This window comes from Rhineura floridana, chromosome 10 (genome assembly GCF_030035675.1).
Source record: "Rhineura floridana isolate rRhiFlo1 chromosome 10, rRhiFlo1.hap2, whole genome shotgun sequence".
Lineage (NCBI taxonomy): Eukaryota > Metazoa > Chordata > Lepidosauria > Squamata > Rhineuridae > Rhineura > Rhineura floridana.
This window is the reverse complement of record NC_084489.1, coordinates 73,727,884-73,745,332: the sequence shown is the minus strand read 5'-3', so window position 1 is coordinate 73,745,332 and position 17,449 is coordinate 73,727,884. Positions and strand designations below refer to the sequence as shown.

General features: G+C 39.3%; 1 protein-coding gene across 2 annotated transcripts in view; it reads right to left on the bottom strand.

The window, feature by feature from the left end:
• Positions 1-507: 507 nt before the first annotated feature.
• Positions 508-17,449, bottom strand: part of LARP4B (La ribonucleoprotein 4B) — a 76,380-nt gene continuing 59,438 nt past the window's right edge. The window contains exons 13-18 of one of the 2 annotated variants that reach the window (XM_061586160.1): positions 12,276-12,321; positions 9,725-9,889; positions 6,417-6,541; positions 5,911-6,022; positions 4,041-4,367; positions 508-2,107 (exon numbers count right to left, since the gene is read on the bottom strand). In XM_061586160.1, coding sequence (XP_061442144.1) covers positions 4,083-4,367; positions 5,911-6,022; positions 6,417-6,541; positions 9,725-9,889; positions 12,276-12,321 — 733 coding nt within the window. In that variant the 3' untranslated portion in view covers positions 508-2,107; positions 4,041-4,082. Of the gene's footprint in view, positions 4,368-5,910; positions 6,023-6,416; positions 6,542-9,724; positions 9,890-12,275; positions 12,322-17,449 lie in introns of both variants that reach the window. The other variant, XM_061586159.1, reaches the window with a different exon arrangement.

The window sequence follows — 17,449 nt, the reverse complement described above, 5'->3', positions numbered from 1 at the left end:
TCTTTCTCTTCTCCCCCCCCCGATTCCACTCTCTCTTCCTTTTATACGTTCAGCCATTTTAAACACTCAGCCAATCATCTAGCATTCTACTGCCCATTCATTCCCCCTCCTTTCACTCCACTTACCATGTATCTTCTAAACAACCAACACTTACCATATATACATTAATATAGGAACATCACATTTCCCCCCCCTTAAAACAACGGCAGAGTATTATTCCTGTATTGCATTGTATTATTCCTTTTGCTGAAAAGTTTGGTTGCAAAAGGTAACAGGTAAAAGGTAAAATTTCCAACAGCAAATTCCTCACAAAAAATGGGCAAGATGTCCAGTTTTGGTGTAGCTTTTATTGCTCTTAAAGTGCATTAACTCATGAAAAACCTATGGCTGCAGCCAAAGGACTTCTTGTATGTGCCTTTGAACCAGTAAGACTACACATAAGTGGGCGCAAAGACAAAGGAAGTGAAAAAATACTGTTGTAAGAAGTTTAATTTAAAAAAAGAGAAATTCAACAGTGCCCAAATCTTTATTTTTTCATAACCTACAGTTTTAGACAGTTGTACATTTTATGACACAAAAAGGAAACTTAAATTACCAATAGTTTACATGTAAGCTTGATTCCAGTCTTAAATGGAAGAAGAACAAAAACGAACACTCTTAAGGGAAAAAGGCCTCCATATTACATCTTCTGTTTTGTGACTTGGCAGCGGTTACCTTGCAGGTGTCTTCGATTGTCTGCTGCTATCAGTGTAATAGGTTACACAACACTTCAGAACTGCAGCAAGCTGAAAAGGATACAGAGATTGGTGCAGACTCCTACAGACAGTGGCTGTTCATGATACACTGCATAACACTTACAAGTAAGGGCATTTCTTTGCCCACTGGTTGGGTGTGTTTAGGTAAGAGGCAGCAAAAATTAAAATCAAAAAATTAATAAAAAATAATTAAAAAATGAGCCTGACAAGTTTATCACTTTCTCTGTGACAGGTTGTAAAATTGAGGTGGGGCAGCAAGGTGGAAACTTGTTGTACATTTCAAGTATTCAGAAACAAAATTCTAGCTTTTAAATGTGTCTCTTGAACAAACAGCCTCAGGAAAAAAATCATTTAAGAGCACCAAAGCAATCCTACAAATTACAAAGAAAAGCCAAATTGTAAGAGGGTTCTATCATTGTAACCTGCAACTCAGATTTCAGGGGAGGTCTTTAAAAACAAGAACACCACCAGATTTGAATAGCTGTATGTAAAACACTCAGTACAATATCAACTTCTGTTCCAGGAGCCCCATATTATCTGAGTAGGAAAGTATTAAAGTGACTGGAGAAGTTATTTGGCATGACACTTAAAAAAAAATGATAAAGCTATTGCAGTAAAGTTTTAAACTCTTTACACAGACTGTTATTTGTGTGAGAATTACAGTGTATTAACCTAGTACAAGTGGCAGCAGAATGCATTAGAACAGTAAAACCCACCTGCTGGTCTACATATATTAAGTTGGCTGTGATGATTTGCTGTACACTTGCTGCAGCCACTTCCCATTTTGTTTGCAGCTGTTTCCTTCACGCTTTCAACACGCAAACAAAGAAATCTTACCATTGGCCTAAACTATATCCCAATCTAGCTGCCATTTTCACTGCTCATTGGGTAAAGGACAAAACATTAAAACCCAACAACAGTCCCAGTTTGGTGATTTTGAATTTTCCAAGTGTCCTTTCCAGGAAGGAACAAAATAGGTCCCAGTTTGCTTATTTTAAATTATGCAGTGCAAAAAGCAGACTGGGTGTATTTATTTTTAAAAGGACAATTAAAATAGCAGCAACCTATGTTAAGAATTCAACTGCCCTAGGTATTTCACGAAGAAACAAATGCAAGACATGTACTTGCTAATATTTTGGCCTAGGAGTGGTTGAGTAAACTTTGGGGCTGTGTTTTTTTGCAATGTTATTTCTTTCCAATTCAGGGTTTGTTTGTTTGTTTTTAAAAAATCACAGCTTATAAGACAAAGTTGAAAAAGTACATTGCATAACCATGTTTCACACTTGTTGAAATATACACTTCCAGAGTTTTTAAAAAGGTGAGGGCTTTTAAGACAGACTTTCTCCAATTCCCTTTTGCAGTGAAGAGGCAGAATCAGTTCAGCACACCGGAATAAAGTAAAAGAAACGAGGGGGGGGGGAAACAAATTAAAGTAATATTCAAACCACAACATTTAGTTTATCTACATCCAGCTCAACAGCAACATTTATAATATATCAATAATTTTTATCAGTTTTTAATGGTAGGTACCTTTTTATATGTTCTGATTATTTACACCTGTACAAGCAAAAGCACACACTTCCAAGTGCACATATTTTAATACAGTATTGACTATTTCCATTTACAGATTTTTCAACATTTTGAAAAAGATCAACTGCTTAAGATCTTTTAAGGTATATTACAAAAACTGCCACTACTTCCTGTACTACAGTGTGTTTTACCCAGTAAGACCAGTGACAATACATACATACTGTGACTGAGTAATTCTGTATATGCCACCTACACTAACCCTTCAGGGGGTCAGACTTCAGTAACTCTAAGCTGTCTTATACAAAAGTTAAGGCAAAGTCATTTTCAAGTTTAAATAAAATTCAAGTCTTTAAATATTGGATGGAAATAATTCTTTAAAAAAATCAGTTGTTTAAATAAACCTCTTTTTGTGTGGAATAAACTGTATTCAGCAGGAAAACATTTTCATCCAAACCATCTGCTGCTTATACACTCAAAGAAAAACTTTAGGCATTTTAAAACAAAAATAATTTATAGTCAACTTTATTAGAAACTTGTTAATTTAGTGCATCCTTGTCCTTCAGAAAGCATGTCACTTCTAAAAGTAAATAAGCGTGACAAACCTCACCCCAGACAGAAACAGGAATCTCTTCCTTTACCATATATGCACATGCAAAAAAAAAAGAACTCCATTATCTTATGGACTGAAAAAATTTAAATCCATATGCCAATGTTTGCAGGTACAGAAAGGTGTCAGCACTTAGGCTGATTAAGATTTGAACTCTTTCAAAGAGCACTTTGAGCATAGTTTTAAAAACCTACACAGAGCACTGGGGTAAATCAGAAAGGACAGTAGTGACTCAAAATTAATTTCCTCTGGCTGAGGGGAAAAATTGAGATCATCCTCACAAGAGTGCTATTGTGCCATCTTGTGAACAACAGCCACTAACTGGCACCTGCCATTTATAAGGGAGTATGTACTTATTTTATTTTTATTCACAATGTGCTTTGTTTTTTATTTTCCTGAATTTCAAGAAACAATTTTATTCTGGATTGAGAAGCTGGTTACTTGCTTGCAGTCCATTAAAATAAATGTTTTAGAGAAATTTCACAGGTGATCTTTATCAGGTTCACATTTAGCCAAGAAAAAAATGATTGAATTTTAAACCTTAGAATTGGACGTATTTAAGAATCAGATGTATTTTTACACTTAAAAGTGTAATTTATTTGCTGATGTGTACAGCAGCCAGAATTTAAAAAGAAAAAAGAACATCAAACTTGTCTTACTGCTTTATAAAACAACTGTTTTTCTTTACACTAAAAATAGTTGCTGCTATTAGCCTTCTGGACTTTTTAAAAAAGATGATAAGTACTTATGGACCAGTTACTTAAAAACCACAGCAGCATAATTCTGCTTAATAGATTAGGAAAAATACTCATTAGATAGAGCTTGCATTCACACAGCCACACGGAGGCTTAATAAAAATTTTGATTCCCCCCCCAGATAAATACATCTTCCCTCTGGGGGAAAAAAAAGGATTTTAGGGATTACCTCCAGTTCAGCACCAATCTAAACGCAAGGTTTAGATTAATTAAACCCTGACAGTGTAGACTGTTTGCTCAAGGGGAATTTGGTGGGGGAACAAGAGAATTGGAGGAACAATCTATTTTACAAAGAAACAAAATGCCTTGTAGGCATTTCATATACATAATACGAACTGCAAGCTCCTAACCAGCAACTCATTCTTTGTATTCTGAGTGACAACAAGGGTTTACTTCATGGTGAGAACTTCTGGAACCTCCTCCTAAGCACAGATTTCACTGAGGAGATTTGGGAGGGGTGCTCTGTTCTTTAGTCAGGCGCTTCCCAACAACTGGAGGTGGTGACCTGCGTCCTGACGGCTGTCTCCTCTGGTCTTTGGGTTGCCCTGGATTGGACTTCACAGGAGGGGGTTCTTTGCTTCTCTCTAGGGTTTCTGTGGGCTTCTTTTCATCTTTTCCACTGACGACAGCATTTGGCTTCTGTTCTTTCGGGGGCTGCACTGGAGGTGGGTCCTTACTTGTCCTCTGACAGATCTCCGCGTAACTAGGCTTTCGCAGTTCCTGTGAGACAGAAAGTACAGGACACGGCTATGGCACAATAGTGACATTTTTTGTTGTTGCTGTTTAGAACAGTATATATTGATCAAAAGTAACTAACTACCCAGGTGTGTCAATCATGCCTCAATATTTGTGAATGAAGCAATGCTTAGATTTTTAATTCTCCAACAGGCAGAGCTGCTGTTAAAGAACTTGGAAAAATAAATTTCTCTCAATAAAGAGTTGAAACAGCTTGAGTAGTTGACATACATGGTGCAAGCACAACATTTTCAGATGATGATAAAAATATACTGGAGATACAGATGCAGTCTTTGGGATAATTGTTTGGGAGAACAGTGCAGGTGTGGGCAAGCACAACACATGAGCAAACAATCAGAGATAGGGCTGAAAAAACAGATGTCAGGCGCATGAGACTGACATGGTGGATTCTTGATTCCTAGCATTCAACAAGTTATTGTCAACATTTATGTTGGATGTTCAGAAAACTGGTGATAACTACTCTGTTCCAACATGTTTTTAATAGTTTAAACCCTTCTTCCTGAAACTGTAGCTCTGTGATGAGAATGGGAGTCTCCTAACAACTCTCAGCAAACTACAGTTCCCAGGATTCTTTGGAGGAAACCATGACTGTTTAAACTGGTGCAATACTGCTTTAAATATGTAGTGTAGATGGGGGCTTAATTTTATTTATTTCGATTTAATTTGTTGATAACTTATTATGATTTAATTTTTTTGTCTGTCACAAGTACATAAGAGCCTGCTGGATCAGGCCAGTGGCCCATGTAGTCCAGCATCTTGTTCACAGTGGCTAACCAGATTTATTTAACAAAATTTGTATTTTTATATATAAAATTTATATGCTGCTTTAATGTAAAGACCTCTAAGTGGTTTACAAAAATGCCTATGGGAAGCCCAGAGCCAGGACCTGAGCACCACAACTCTCTCCCTCCTGCAGTTTCCAGCAACTGGTATTCAGAAGCAAACTGCCTCTGACAATGGAGGTAGAGAACATGCAGCATCCATCAGAAGCTTTGGAGCTCCAGCTCTGCAGGACAGTAAATGTGACAGATATCTTAAACAAGTTAGGTACATGAGACCTCTAGTGCAACAAATATGTGCCCACACTGATGAGACAGACCTGTGAAAAGGTAGCTCGCTAAGCAGCATGGTGGCTGCAGAGCACACAGCATATTTCAGGCCATTCTGGACATCTGATTTTCACAGAGTTTTTACTGCTTGGTGGTCATGAGAGTCAGCCACTAATGCCAAGAAAACAGATTGACTGAACTCATTCATACAGCATTCAAATAAATCACAAGGAGACAGATATATTTGAAATAGATAATACTCATGCATAAAAACACCGGAAACAGATTTGGAGCTCTCCTTTTCTGCACCCACTCAACTTCTTAGCAACTCAAGCCATTTGGAATTTTCTTGGCTTTTTAAAAATGGCAGGAAATAGCTCTGATCAAAACATTAAAAGCTGAACATAGAAGGTACTAATCAAACAGGGAGTCCTTTATAAAAGTCAAAATGCACTTACTGCTACAGCAGCCCCATTGACTTGTACTGATTTACAAGCGGTAGTGAGTACAGAAGAAAGTCTTTCACTATTTTGTGTCTCTCTCTGCTGCTTGTCCGTGGTTTTGGAGTCACTGCGAAGTGGTACAAAGCAACATGTGACTCTAATGGAAAACATTCAACTTTGCCTTCAACACACTAAAGGCAACATGTAGTGTACAGTACTCCAGTTGGGAAGAGAGTCTACCTGTATTTTGCAGGGAACCAACAATCACTAGCTCCTCCCGCCCTGGATGCATGCATATGATCTTTGTTCATCACTGAGAGCCAAGCTTAAAGTTAGCGTTTGAGCATGCAAGATTAAAAATAAAATTCTAAACTACTGCTGTAGGTCGCACATGGGGTGTTGTTGGATTGAGTTGTTCAAGAGCTATTCACACAGGGTCACACCTAACCTGTTGATGATGGAAAATGCAAACTGCTGATTCAGAGCAGTATAGTTAAAGCCATGTATAATTAAGTCCTTACTCAGGAGGCTGGGATGGGGAAGGAGACCTTTCAAATGTCCCAGGAAGAGCAGAAGAAACTGGCAACAAAGGCTCTCGAGGAATTCCTGATGGAATAGTGTTTGTACTTGCAGCCACGCTGAGGTTCTGAAGAAAATGAACTTTGGGTCATTTCAAACGTATTTCAACTCAACAAGATTGAATACACTCAAAGCCTGTATAAAAGCATAACTGGAAAAAAAGATGCCAACAGAGCCCAAGCCCTGAGGGACCAGTTCCCCTCAAATAAAGCAATTCAGACCATGGTATGTCACAGTACACTAAAGCAAGATATATATACACAGAGCTAAAGCTCCAGAGGACTCAAAACAAGAGATGGTATTCAACTATGTCTTATTCAGAGTAGAGCCATCGAAATTAAGACATGACTAACTTAGGTTCATTCATTTCAATGCGTCTACTTTGAGTAGGACTTGAATACAATCCAAGGAGGTCAAGTCGCAGGGGAGTTAACACTGATCTTACTTTTATTTTATTTATTTCTAAAAATATTTGTATACTGCTATTTCATTCAAAACATCAAAGTGGTTTACAGCATGTTAAAAATCAACACCACCGAATAAAAAACATTAAAAATACAATGGCCTTAGCTGGGGAGTCTTACTTCCCAATTTCAAATACGGTAATCTCCAGGGCGTTCTCAGAGAATAGCTTTGGGTGACTGTCTTTTGGCCCCCTGGCAGTTGTGCTGTGGGGCGCCGCAGGGTACCATCTTGTCCCCCATGCTGTTTAACATCTATATGAAGCCCTTGGGAGTGGTCATCAGGAAATTTGGGGCAAGGTGTCAGCAGTATGCTGATGATACCCAGCTCTATTCCTCCGTAACATCTGAATCGGGACAGGCTGTGCAAGCCCTGGACCACTGCCTGCACTCGATGGTGGACTGGATGAGGGCCAATAAACTGACTCTGAATCCTAGCAAGATGGAGGCACTGTGGGTTGGTGGTTCCCACGTTCGGGTAACTGGTCAATTGCCAGCTTTGGATGGGGTCATTCTCCCTCTGAAAGAGCAGGTTTGTAGTCTGGGGGTGCTTCTGGATCCATCTTTGTTGCTAGAGGTCCAGGTGACCTCAGTGGCTAGGAGTGCCTTTTACCAGTTTTGGCTGGTAAGACAGCTGTGGCCGTTTCTGGACTGGGATAGCTTGACCACTGTTGTCCACATCCTGGTAACCTCCAGGCTGGATTACTGTAATGCGCTCTATGTGGGGCTGCCCTTGAGGTTGGTCCGAAAGATGTAGCTGGTGCAAAATGCAGCGGTGACACTGCTCACTGGGGCACAGCATCGCCAACATTTCACCCCACTGCTGAAAGAATTGCACTGGCTGCCCATTTGCTACCGGGCCAAGTTCAAGGTTCTAGTTTTGGTGTACAAAGCCCTATACAGCTTGGGACCAGGATACCTGAAAGACCGTCTTATTCCTTATATACCCAGTCAATCACTGCACTCTGCAGGTGAAGGCCTCCTGCAGATACCATATTATCAGGAGGTCCGTTCTGCACAACATAGGAAACGGACCTTTAGTGTGGCCGCACCTACCCTATGGAATTCCTTCCCCTTAAATATTTGACAGAAGCCATCTCTGTTATCTTTTCAGCACCTATTGAAGACCTTCCTCTTTCAACAAGCCTTTTAAGTTGAGACCTTATCCCAGTCTGCATCTGTGTTTTTAACTTTAAAAAAAGTCTTGAAAGCTTAAAATGTTGAAAATGTTTTTAAAGATGCTTTGTTTTAATGTATTTTAAAGTCTGTTTTTATGATGTTTAAAGTGTTTTTAGTGCTTTTGTTTGCCGCCCTGGGCTCCTGTTGGGATGAAGGGCAGGATATAAATTTAATAATAAATAAATAATCTGATTTGATGTTGCCAACATAAACATTAAGATCAGAAAGTTTTTGGCATACAACATGAAATAAAAACTTTATGATATATCAAGTCTAGGAATTCTTTGGTTTGGATTCTTTGGAACAGAAGGCATTTCTACTTGCACAAGGGTTTTTTTGTGCATGTGTAACAATTCCCTCTGGCTGCAGCCTCTGAACAGTGCCACATACCATTCTGGAAGACTCCTGACCCTCAGGAGTGTTTTTTTGAGGGTTTACTGGGAAAGCCCTATTGAACAAACAGGACACAGCACCTGGTTGTTTGGAGTCTTTAACTCTAAGCAAGAGTATCAAATAAACAGCAGATTTGGGTAGTGGATAAAGCTCAGTAGCAGACCGTAAGCCATCATGTACATGAATAGAAATTCAATTCTGAGTGTGGATCCTTATGTAGCCAAAATGCCCCATCCATGAACAAGAGGGAACAGGCTTGAGGGAATGCCAACGTTTGCAGAAAGAAAAAAAGAAGAAAAGAAAAAACTCAGGTTGCCCTCCCCACACCTTAAGAAACAACCAAGTGAGAAATAAGCATGCTCAGTGTCCACAGAATCCTGACTGATTGCTGAAAGGGATATGTGGAGGAATGGAATGGCGTGGAGTATCCTGAAGAGGGCATGGCTGGCACATTGAACAAGAACATTCCACATTGCTACAAATTGTTCCAGGTGCCATTTCTACAACATCTAAAAAGGTCTCAAGTTCCAAACAGATGACTTAAAACACAGTGGAGGTGGGAAGACCTCTGATCAAACTTTGTGGACAGCTCCTTGTCAGTGTTGATAGTACTATATTTTAATGAAAGATGTTTATATTTTAATATTTGTGTAATTGACCTTTATACTTGTAAGCTGCTAGGAAGACTATTTTGGTATTAAGTGGTGTATACGTATAAATAAAACTAAGACAAATTGGACTATTCATCTTATTGGGTAGAAGCTGGCACCTTTACAGCTGGTTATAAGCTTTGCTGCTAGACACTGACACCTACATCTTGACACATCAGGATATTAAGCACCCCCCGCTGCACCCTTTTCGTTCCAGTTTTACTTCAACCACTAGTAAGGCAGTTCTGTGCCACTGCAAGGCTATCCAGTCAATATAAACCTCTCTGGCCCAGTTACACAAGCAGGCATAAATCTATTTAATACGCTTGTCTGTTAAGTCAGCTCCATCAGTTTACTGAAATCAAAATTAAAAAGCCAGCCACTTCAGTCAAATTTGCAAGCTAGCAAGAAACCTCCTCTCACAGAAGTTTCACAAGTGCTGTTGATAAATTCTGGGTATTCTCAGAGTGCAAGGCAGGCTTCCCAAGGAGGCAAAAGGCAATTGCTAGGGGGAGATAGGATCTCTTCTTTTGCAGCCCCCTCTGCCAAGTTTATATGAACACTCACTCTTTCCTTTGATGTTCCTACTACCACATTTGACAATCTGTTTTCAAACAAGTCTTCAGTCTTTAGATTGCCAGCCGCTCCGGGCAACGGAGGGAAACTGGACAGTCCCAATTCAAAACTTGGGGATGGAGGCTTTGGAGGTGGAGGAGACTGTGTTTGTCCTCTCTGCAAGAGAAAAGTACAGTGTAAGAAACCAGTGCAGCATTAGGCCTCTCTGAAAGACAATGAGCTTTTAAAAGTAACATTAAGCATCTGCTTGTAAAAAAAAAGCTACTGCCACACTGCACTACATATCCATGTCATAATATTCTTCAAAAGCTTCAACTACTTTTAAAAAATAAATCAAATACATTTCAATTTCTGTATTCTCCTGGATTGGCGACTAAGTTCTTACGCTTGCATAGTTCTTACATATTTGTATCTGTCTGTATACCTACACATCTATGTTTACATATCTACACGTTTGTAGATACAATTCTACTGCTTAGGTCAAATTAATATATTTTACACACACATACATGAATATATACTTGGCTCACTGCTTAAATCAACAAGTTTTATCCTTGACGTTAACATTTTAAGACCTTTTTTTCAGCCCTTTGCAATGATTCTTGTTCTGAAATACTGTAATTCAAACCAAACCAAAATCCCGCTTTGATTGTGGAACTAATAAACTTACTCTACAATAATAAATGGCTTCCATTTTTTTCAAAAACTGGCATGCCTAGGCTTAATTTCAACGTCAGAAAATGGTGTCTTTGAGATTTTGCAGTTTGTGGCTGTTCTGAATGGTCACCGCGATGGAAGAAACCTGGTGTAATGGCTCCATCTTTGGCATCCATAACTCTGTCGGGATGCTCTACGTCTTGCTGCAGGAGGATGTCGCCCCCCCCCCGAAAAAGACCCTGCGCTCCAGTTCAAGACAGCTATTCCGGCGCCTGTCTCCTCTCAGGGGCTGCTTACTTCTTGTCCGGGGATGATGCTGCGGCCCAAGACGCAGGAAGGCCGCGGCAAGGAAAGGCCTCCGGTGGCTTCTCGCTCTCCCTCCCCCCCATTGGGCTCCACCTTTGGGACCGTCGCAAGGCGAACCAGCGGCTCCAGGGCCAGAACCGCCATCATCGTAAGCGGGAGCCCTGGCTTCTGCGGGCTGATGGGGCCGCACCATGTCCAGAACTATGGGGATAGGACTATGACTGAGAGAGTGTGGCTAGCCTTGCAAAGTAGCCCAATGTCCACAATACCTATTTTGCCAAAGTGAGGGTGGAGGTAGTTTGTGTTAACTTTGAATTGTATTACAAATTGTATTGTTTTTATTGTTAAATTGATGTATTATTGATGTTTTATTAGTGTATTTTTATATTCTTTGTAAGCCGTCTTGAGGGCCATTTGGCTGGAAGACGGGGTAGAAATATTAAAATCAAAATCAAATCAAAATCAAAGCCATCTTTTGTCTTTTTTCCTTCTGTCTTCATAAAGCAAGTCAATTTTGCCATTCCTTATCAATCCATTCTATCATTGGTATCATTTGTGTTTTCCACTTACTGGCATATAATCTTATTGACAACAAAAATGAAATGTGTTTCTTATGAATCAGCAATATGATATGAAGATCAATTTTTTAGGGACTAGAATGTATCAACAGATAGGCATGCAAGAACCCCTGATGACTGCATGTGCACTGCTCCTGCTCAAGCACTTGTGAAACATGAGATGCAGAAGGTGACATTTAGCTATGCGAAGCAGCTTGTGCAGATTCCCTGGCTGCAATCTGACTACTTTATGCAAGGAAAGCAGCCATTCTGCGCATGGAAACTGGTTCCCATGCAGGGAGCATGCTCGCTTGTCCTTGTCTTTAGTTGGTTCATTACAGACAAATCAAAAACTATGCCACACCTTAACCATTTTTAAATAAGAGTACTTCCAAGTCTCAACTTCCATTTTAAAAAGTGCTCTACCATTACATACAAAGACAACATTCTGAAGTACACATGCCCCATGTAACTAGATGCAGCTGCTGGGGGAGAGACTGCACAGACATGGAGGGCAAGGTCTTAACACACAATACACTGTATAAGACCCCACCTCAAAAGAGCAAGGAGGAAAATGGCTTGGAACTGGGGTGAGAAACAATGCAAGAAAAAAAGAAACAAGGGGGAGACAAGTGTTGGGGGACATGGGGGTCATGAGGGATTCACATGGCCTGAATTTCATGAAGAAACAGGTCCATTTTGTTATGGGGATTTTCTCCTTCCATAAAAGCAGACTAGTTTCTGGCTCGGAGGCAGGGAGGAGAAAAGGGTTTATAAAAAACTTTTACATGGGTGATGGATAGGATGGGGGGAGTGAAGATTGTGTTCCATTTTAGTAAAACCCTGCTTATTGCTAACTTCAAAACCTAAGAAAAATTTCACTCAGCTCCAGTCTTGGAATTCATCTCATGAATATCAGGAGATATTTAGAGTAGTTATTTTCTTATTTAGTAAGTGTATCATGTCAATCATTTCATGAGCTCTTGTGTTACTGTGTCATCCTCTAGCCATAACGCACTCACCGTGAACTTGTCGTCTCTCTTCTTTCGATAGCCATAGGAGTTTTTTCTGGAAAGAGAACATAATTGTAATCAGAAATTAACTCTCGTTCTATGCATATCACTGTTAATAATTTGCTATTATGAGAGAGCTGGTGCGATGTAGTGGAAGAGTATGGGATCAGCAATGGGGAGACCCAGGCTGAAGTCCCTGCTCAGCTATGAAGCCCAGCACAAGGGCTATCAACCTCACAGGGGTGTCAGGAAGTTTTCTCAGGGAGGTGGGATGGAGGAAAGCTTTGTATGTCACCCTGAACTCTTTAGCTGTATCAATGTAACTTCCTCCAACTCAGATACTCATTAACACTGTCTATTCATAAGTAATCACTAAATAGGTAAATGTAATGCAAGCCATTAAATTACCAATCATGCTTTACATGTGGTTGATCCAGGTTTTGGAATGGAATTCTGATACTTGTGGTGTGGTACAAACAGAGTCTTTATACCTTTCACCTGAAGATTATTCTTTGGCTAGAACTTTACAAAGTATAGGAACCTCATAGAAATAATTCACCTGCAGGACCTTCTTGTCCTCCTGCAAAGAATGCACTACTACTCCATTTTCCAATTTTATAAACGAAAAGCACATTGACAAATAATATAAATCACAGCATAATGGCTGGTGGACCACAATATAATTGCAAAAAAATGACCAAATTAGGACAGATGACAACACATGTGTAACCTCTCCACTACTTTTTTCCATGTCTTGGTGTGTTTTTGCCTCTAGTCAAATGAATCAGACCCGATTATGTCACAGCCAAGTACACGGGCACTCTTGCCCCTGTTTCAGGGAAGCTACAGATTCCTATAGTTTGGCTACCTGTGTAAATATCCACAGTTCTATGAGTTGAGTTTCTTGCCAGTTATTGTACAGCAAAATTGAATCTCCATTTTTATTTTTTCAAATAACTGCCTCACAATCCATTCGAACTGTTTCTAAGTAACAAATAATGAAAGTGCTCTGAACGCTACATAGTAATAGGCTTTAAAAAATATATAAGTGGTGCCCTGCAGCAGAATGTTGCAGTGCTGAGTAATGTTCAGGGTTCCAGCCATTCTCTTCTCTTCTGAGTGGACTCAGTCCTAGCTGGGCGTGTGTGTAGCTTTTGTCTCCATTTGAGATTCTTTTCTGTGGGGTGGGTGGATACACTCATGCCCAGTCCCAGCTACATTATAATTTCTCCATTGTTGTCAATGGGCAGCACTCTTTCATGACCCTGAGGACATTTAAAAATAGTATTGGTGTGAACCAGGACGTGACCAATCCAAACAATGAGATAGCTTACATTTCACATATATTATTATTCATTTATTACTGATTAAATTTATATACTGCCCTTCCTCCCAGAAGGAGTCCAGGGCAGCATATCTACGTTTCTCTGTCCTCCTGCTCCGGCCACTCCACTGTATTGCCCTCTCCCACCATCTGTTACTCCCCCCCCCAATCTCAGCTTAACATTCTATTCACCCCTTGCAAGATTCTATGCCATGGAGTTGCTGTGGGACTGTTTGGGGTCTCCCTCCCCAAACCCTCCCCTGTGCATATTTTTTGTACTTGTGCCCAGAGTGTGCTGGTGGTACTTTTATAAGACAGCAGTGCTGTTCTGGCTACATGACCAAAGAAAGACTTAAGTCTAATATACAGATTACTAGGTAGATACAGTGCCTTCCAAAAGTAATCAGACCCCTGACCAATGCTCTCATATTACTGAATTACAAAATGGTACATTGTAATTTCGTTCCATATATTTTATTTTGAAACACTGAAACTCAAAATCAATTATTATAAGGTGACATCTGTTTTATGTTGGAAATATTTGTAAGCAACATAAAAAACAGAAACATGTTGCTTGCATAAGTATTCAACCTCCACACGTTAATATTTTGTACAGCCACCTTTCGCTGCAATAACAGCTTTAAGTCTTTTGGGGTAGATATGTATTATTTTATTTATTTATTTATTTATTTTATTATATTTGTATACCGCACTATAGCCGAAGCTCTCTGGGCGGTTTACAGTAACTAAAAACATTAAAACAAATACAATTTAAAACAGATCTTATAAAAACAATTTAAAACACAATTTAAAAATTTAAACAGTATAAAACACATGCTAAAATGCCTGGGAGAAGAGAAAGTCTTGACCTGGCGCCGAAAAGATAACAGTGTTGGCACCAGGCACACCTGTTTAACCAGACTAGCTAAAAATGACATAAACTATACAGTGAAGTATAAATAACAGCACACCATTAAAACAGGACATTAATGTCTAAAAAGGAACCTTTGTAATTCAGTAAAATGACAGCAGTGGTCAGGGGAGTACTTTTGCAAGGCACTGTTCTTATTTCTTGTTGACAATGGCTTAATTATTTTTTCAAGCCAGGGCTAACACACTTCGAAGTGAGAAGGAAAAAGCTGGCTTGCTAGAAACATTCACAGTAAACCAGAGTCTGCCTCAATCCTTGTGAAAAATGACATTTCTTATGTAGCACAAATGGGAGGCAGCAAATGCTAGCCAGGTTATGTGTTTGCTAAGCTACTTGCAAAAATTCCTGCAATCACTGGCCATCAACTACTTTGGACGGCAGTCAGTCTGGTTCATGCAAGTTTCAAATGGTATTACCTGGTAGTAAACAACTGCTTTCATAGGCTAGATTCTGCAACTGCAAGAACTAGGAATTAGCATAGAATATGCCAGACACAGGAACAGTAGCTTGACCACAGCTACCTGCTCTTACCACTAGAATGTCAGGATTTGGCAAGAATGAAAAAAAAAACTCAATGGGGTGTACGATTACTATGTTTGGTAAGGTAACTGGCTTTTTAAAAACATCCCTCTTATAAAAAACCAAACATTTCCAATCCTACCATTGTGGCAGAGAAAGTTCAGTTGAAGGCTTAGAAATCCAAAAGGAATGTTTTGGCAGAATATTAATTAGGCTTTTGTGCCCTCCCGTTCTCCCCTAACTAATCTTCCCTACCAAGTTTAAAATTCTTGTCTGTAGTTGCAGCCCAATATCAGCTGGCCCCCAAAGTATTTGTGTTCCTGGAAAGGCAATATGTAGCCAGTTTGGGTTCCATTCTGAAAACTATTTCCCCTATAGAATCCTAGAGCATCAAGTAATAAAAAGTTCAAGATCCCAGGGTATGGTCTGAAGGCACATGAGGTCACCACTTTGTTGTAGCTAAGCAAGTCTTAGTTTGGTCAGAGCTTGGATGGGTGACAGTCTGGGAACCACACGCACATAGTCTTGGATTCTGCAACTGTAGGCAAGTATTATATTAATGTCAGCAAAATTGCAAAGCTAGCACATTATCTAATTTTAATTAGTTATGTATCAATCATAGCAACAGAAAGAAGTTAGTACCAAATACAGGTTAGCGTTTGCAATTTCGTAATACTAATTAAGATGGAAGTAGAGCTAATGGCTAAGACTATTAAATACCTTTATTACATTTTACAACAAAATAATAAAACACCAAAACATACAGCTATATATCCATGCAAGATGACATTAATTTAATATTCTAATTCTAGGCAGCTTTCATCTGCAAAGGCCAAACAGAATAAACCAGGTTTGGGGCCTTTCCACTGGGAATGGGAATCGGCAGTACAGCTAACACTTTAGGCAAGGATAGATACCTAATGAAGCCAACTGTTGGCTGAAGAGAAAGCATTGACAAGAGTACCCAGAAGCTAATCAAAACGGCAGTTTTAAAATCAGCAGCAGGCTACCACTGGTGCTGACACATCTTTGCTAGAAATGCTGCATTAGAGGTAGGATGGTTGAATCTGCACATAAGTCATCAACCTAGCTGGAGTTGGCTGTCACTGACACACAGATACTAGATACAGATAAAAGTATCAATTTCATCTATGGAGAAATTGCTTAGAAGTTCCTCCATAGAGGAACAATAATAATGGAAGGCAACGTTATCACAGTGTAAAAAACTGAGTAGACATTAGTTATTCAGTACAGAATTCAGTATGAGGAGGCTTCCCAGAAGGAGTGCTGGCTGGTGATTGTCTCTGAGTGAGCTCTATCTCAGAGGAAGCTTATTTCAGTTAAAAGCCAGTCAAGAGGAATTTTTGACTGGCGTAAATGTTCTCCAAGATAAAAGGGGAACCGAAAAGATTATCCACGGAACTCCGTCGAGCTGTAGATTGCTAGATTTGATCAGGAATCCCCCTGAGATAAGAAGGCGTTTCTAGCAGCGGAAGACAGAGTCTGGATTTCCAACAGGCTGTGCTGAAAGTAAGCGAGACTTTTTTTCTTTCTCTTTTAAAAACGTTTTTAACGAGCTAGCCTCCTTCTGTCTAAATCTTATCAACTAACTTAAATTACTATCGTAAAAGAGACTTGTTTACGAATCGGCAACTCAGAAACTTGGGTGAGTCACACTTTTTCCGTATTATACAAAGCTAAGGAACAAGGGAGCAATTCAAAGAACCTGCTTTATTTTTTATGACAAAAAGCTGGCTTAAAGCTGGAATTACAAAGATTAAACGGATAAGAGGCAACTTATTAGATAAGATGATTTGATTATTTGAAGGAAATATATCTGAGAATATTTTTTTTTATTTTGGATTAAAAAAATTTTTTTTGAACGAATCTGCTGTTCGTGTATCTTACTAACTGCTGGATGCTGAGAACTGGATTTGTTTTACATTCCTGAATGTGCTGGAGATAAGAACTGTGTTGGTTAAACAGGCCTGGAATATTAACTTTTTTGTTGCTGGGAGAAAAGAAACTGTTTGCCTCTACATTGGCTAATAATAGAAAAGGTTTTTTTTTTTCAATAATGACAACTAAGAAAGCAGCCAAAGTTTTGGAGCGAAGAGTTTCAACTGATACACAGGAAGGGATGGACATGTTCCAGAAAATTATGGAGGGATTTAGTGATTTTAAACAAGAGTTGAAACAAGAGATGAAACAGGACAGACAACAACTTAAAGATGAATTTTGCAATATGAAAAAGGATTTTAAAGATTTACAAGATCATATTAAAACAGAAGTGGGTGAGATTAAAAATAACATTGGGCAATTAACACAGGATGTAAAAAATGTTAAAGATAAGGTGCAAACCTTAGAGAATAGAATAGATATTACAAATGTGGAATTGGAAAAAAAATT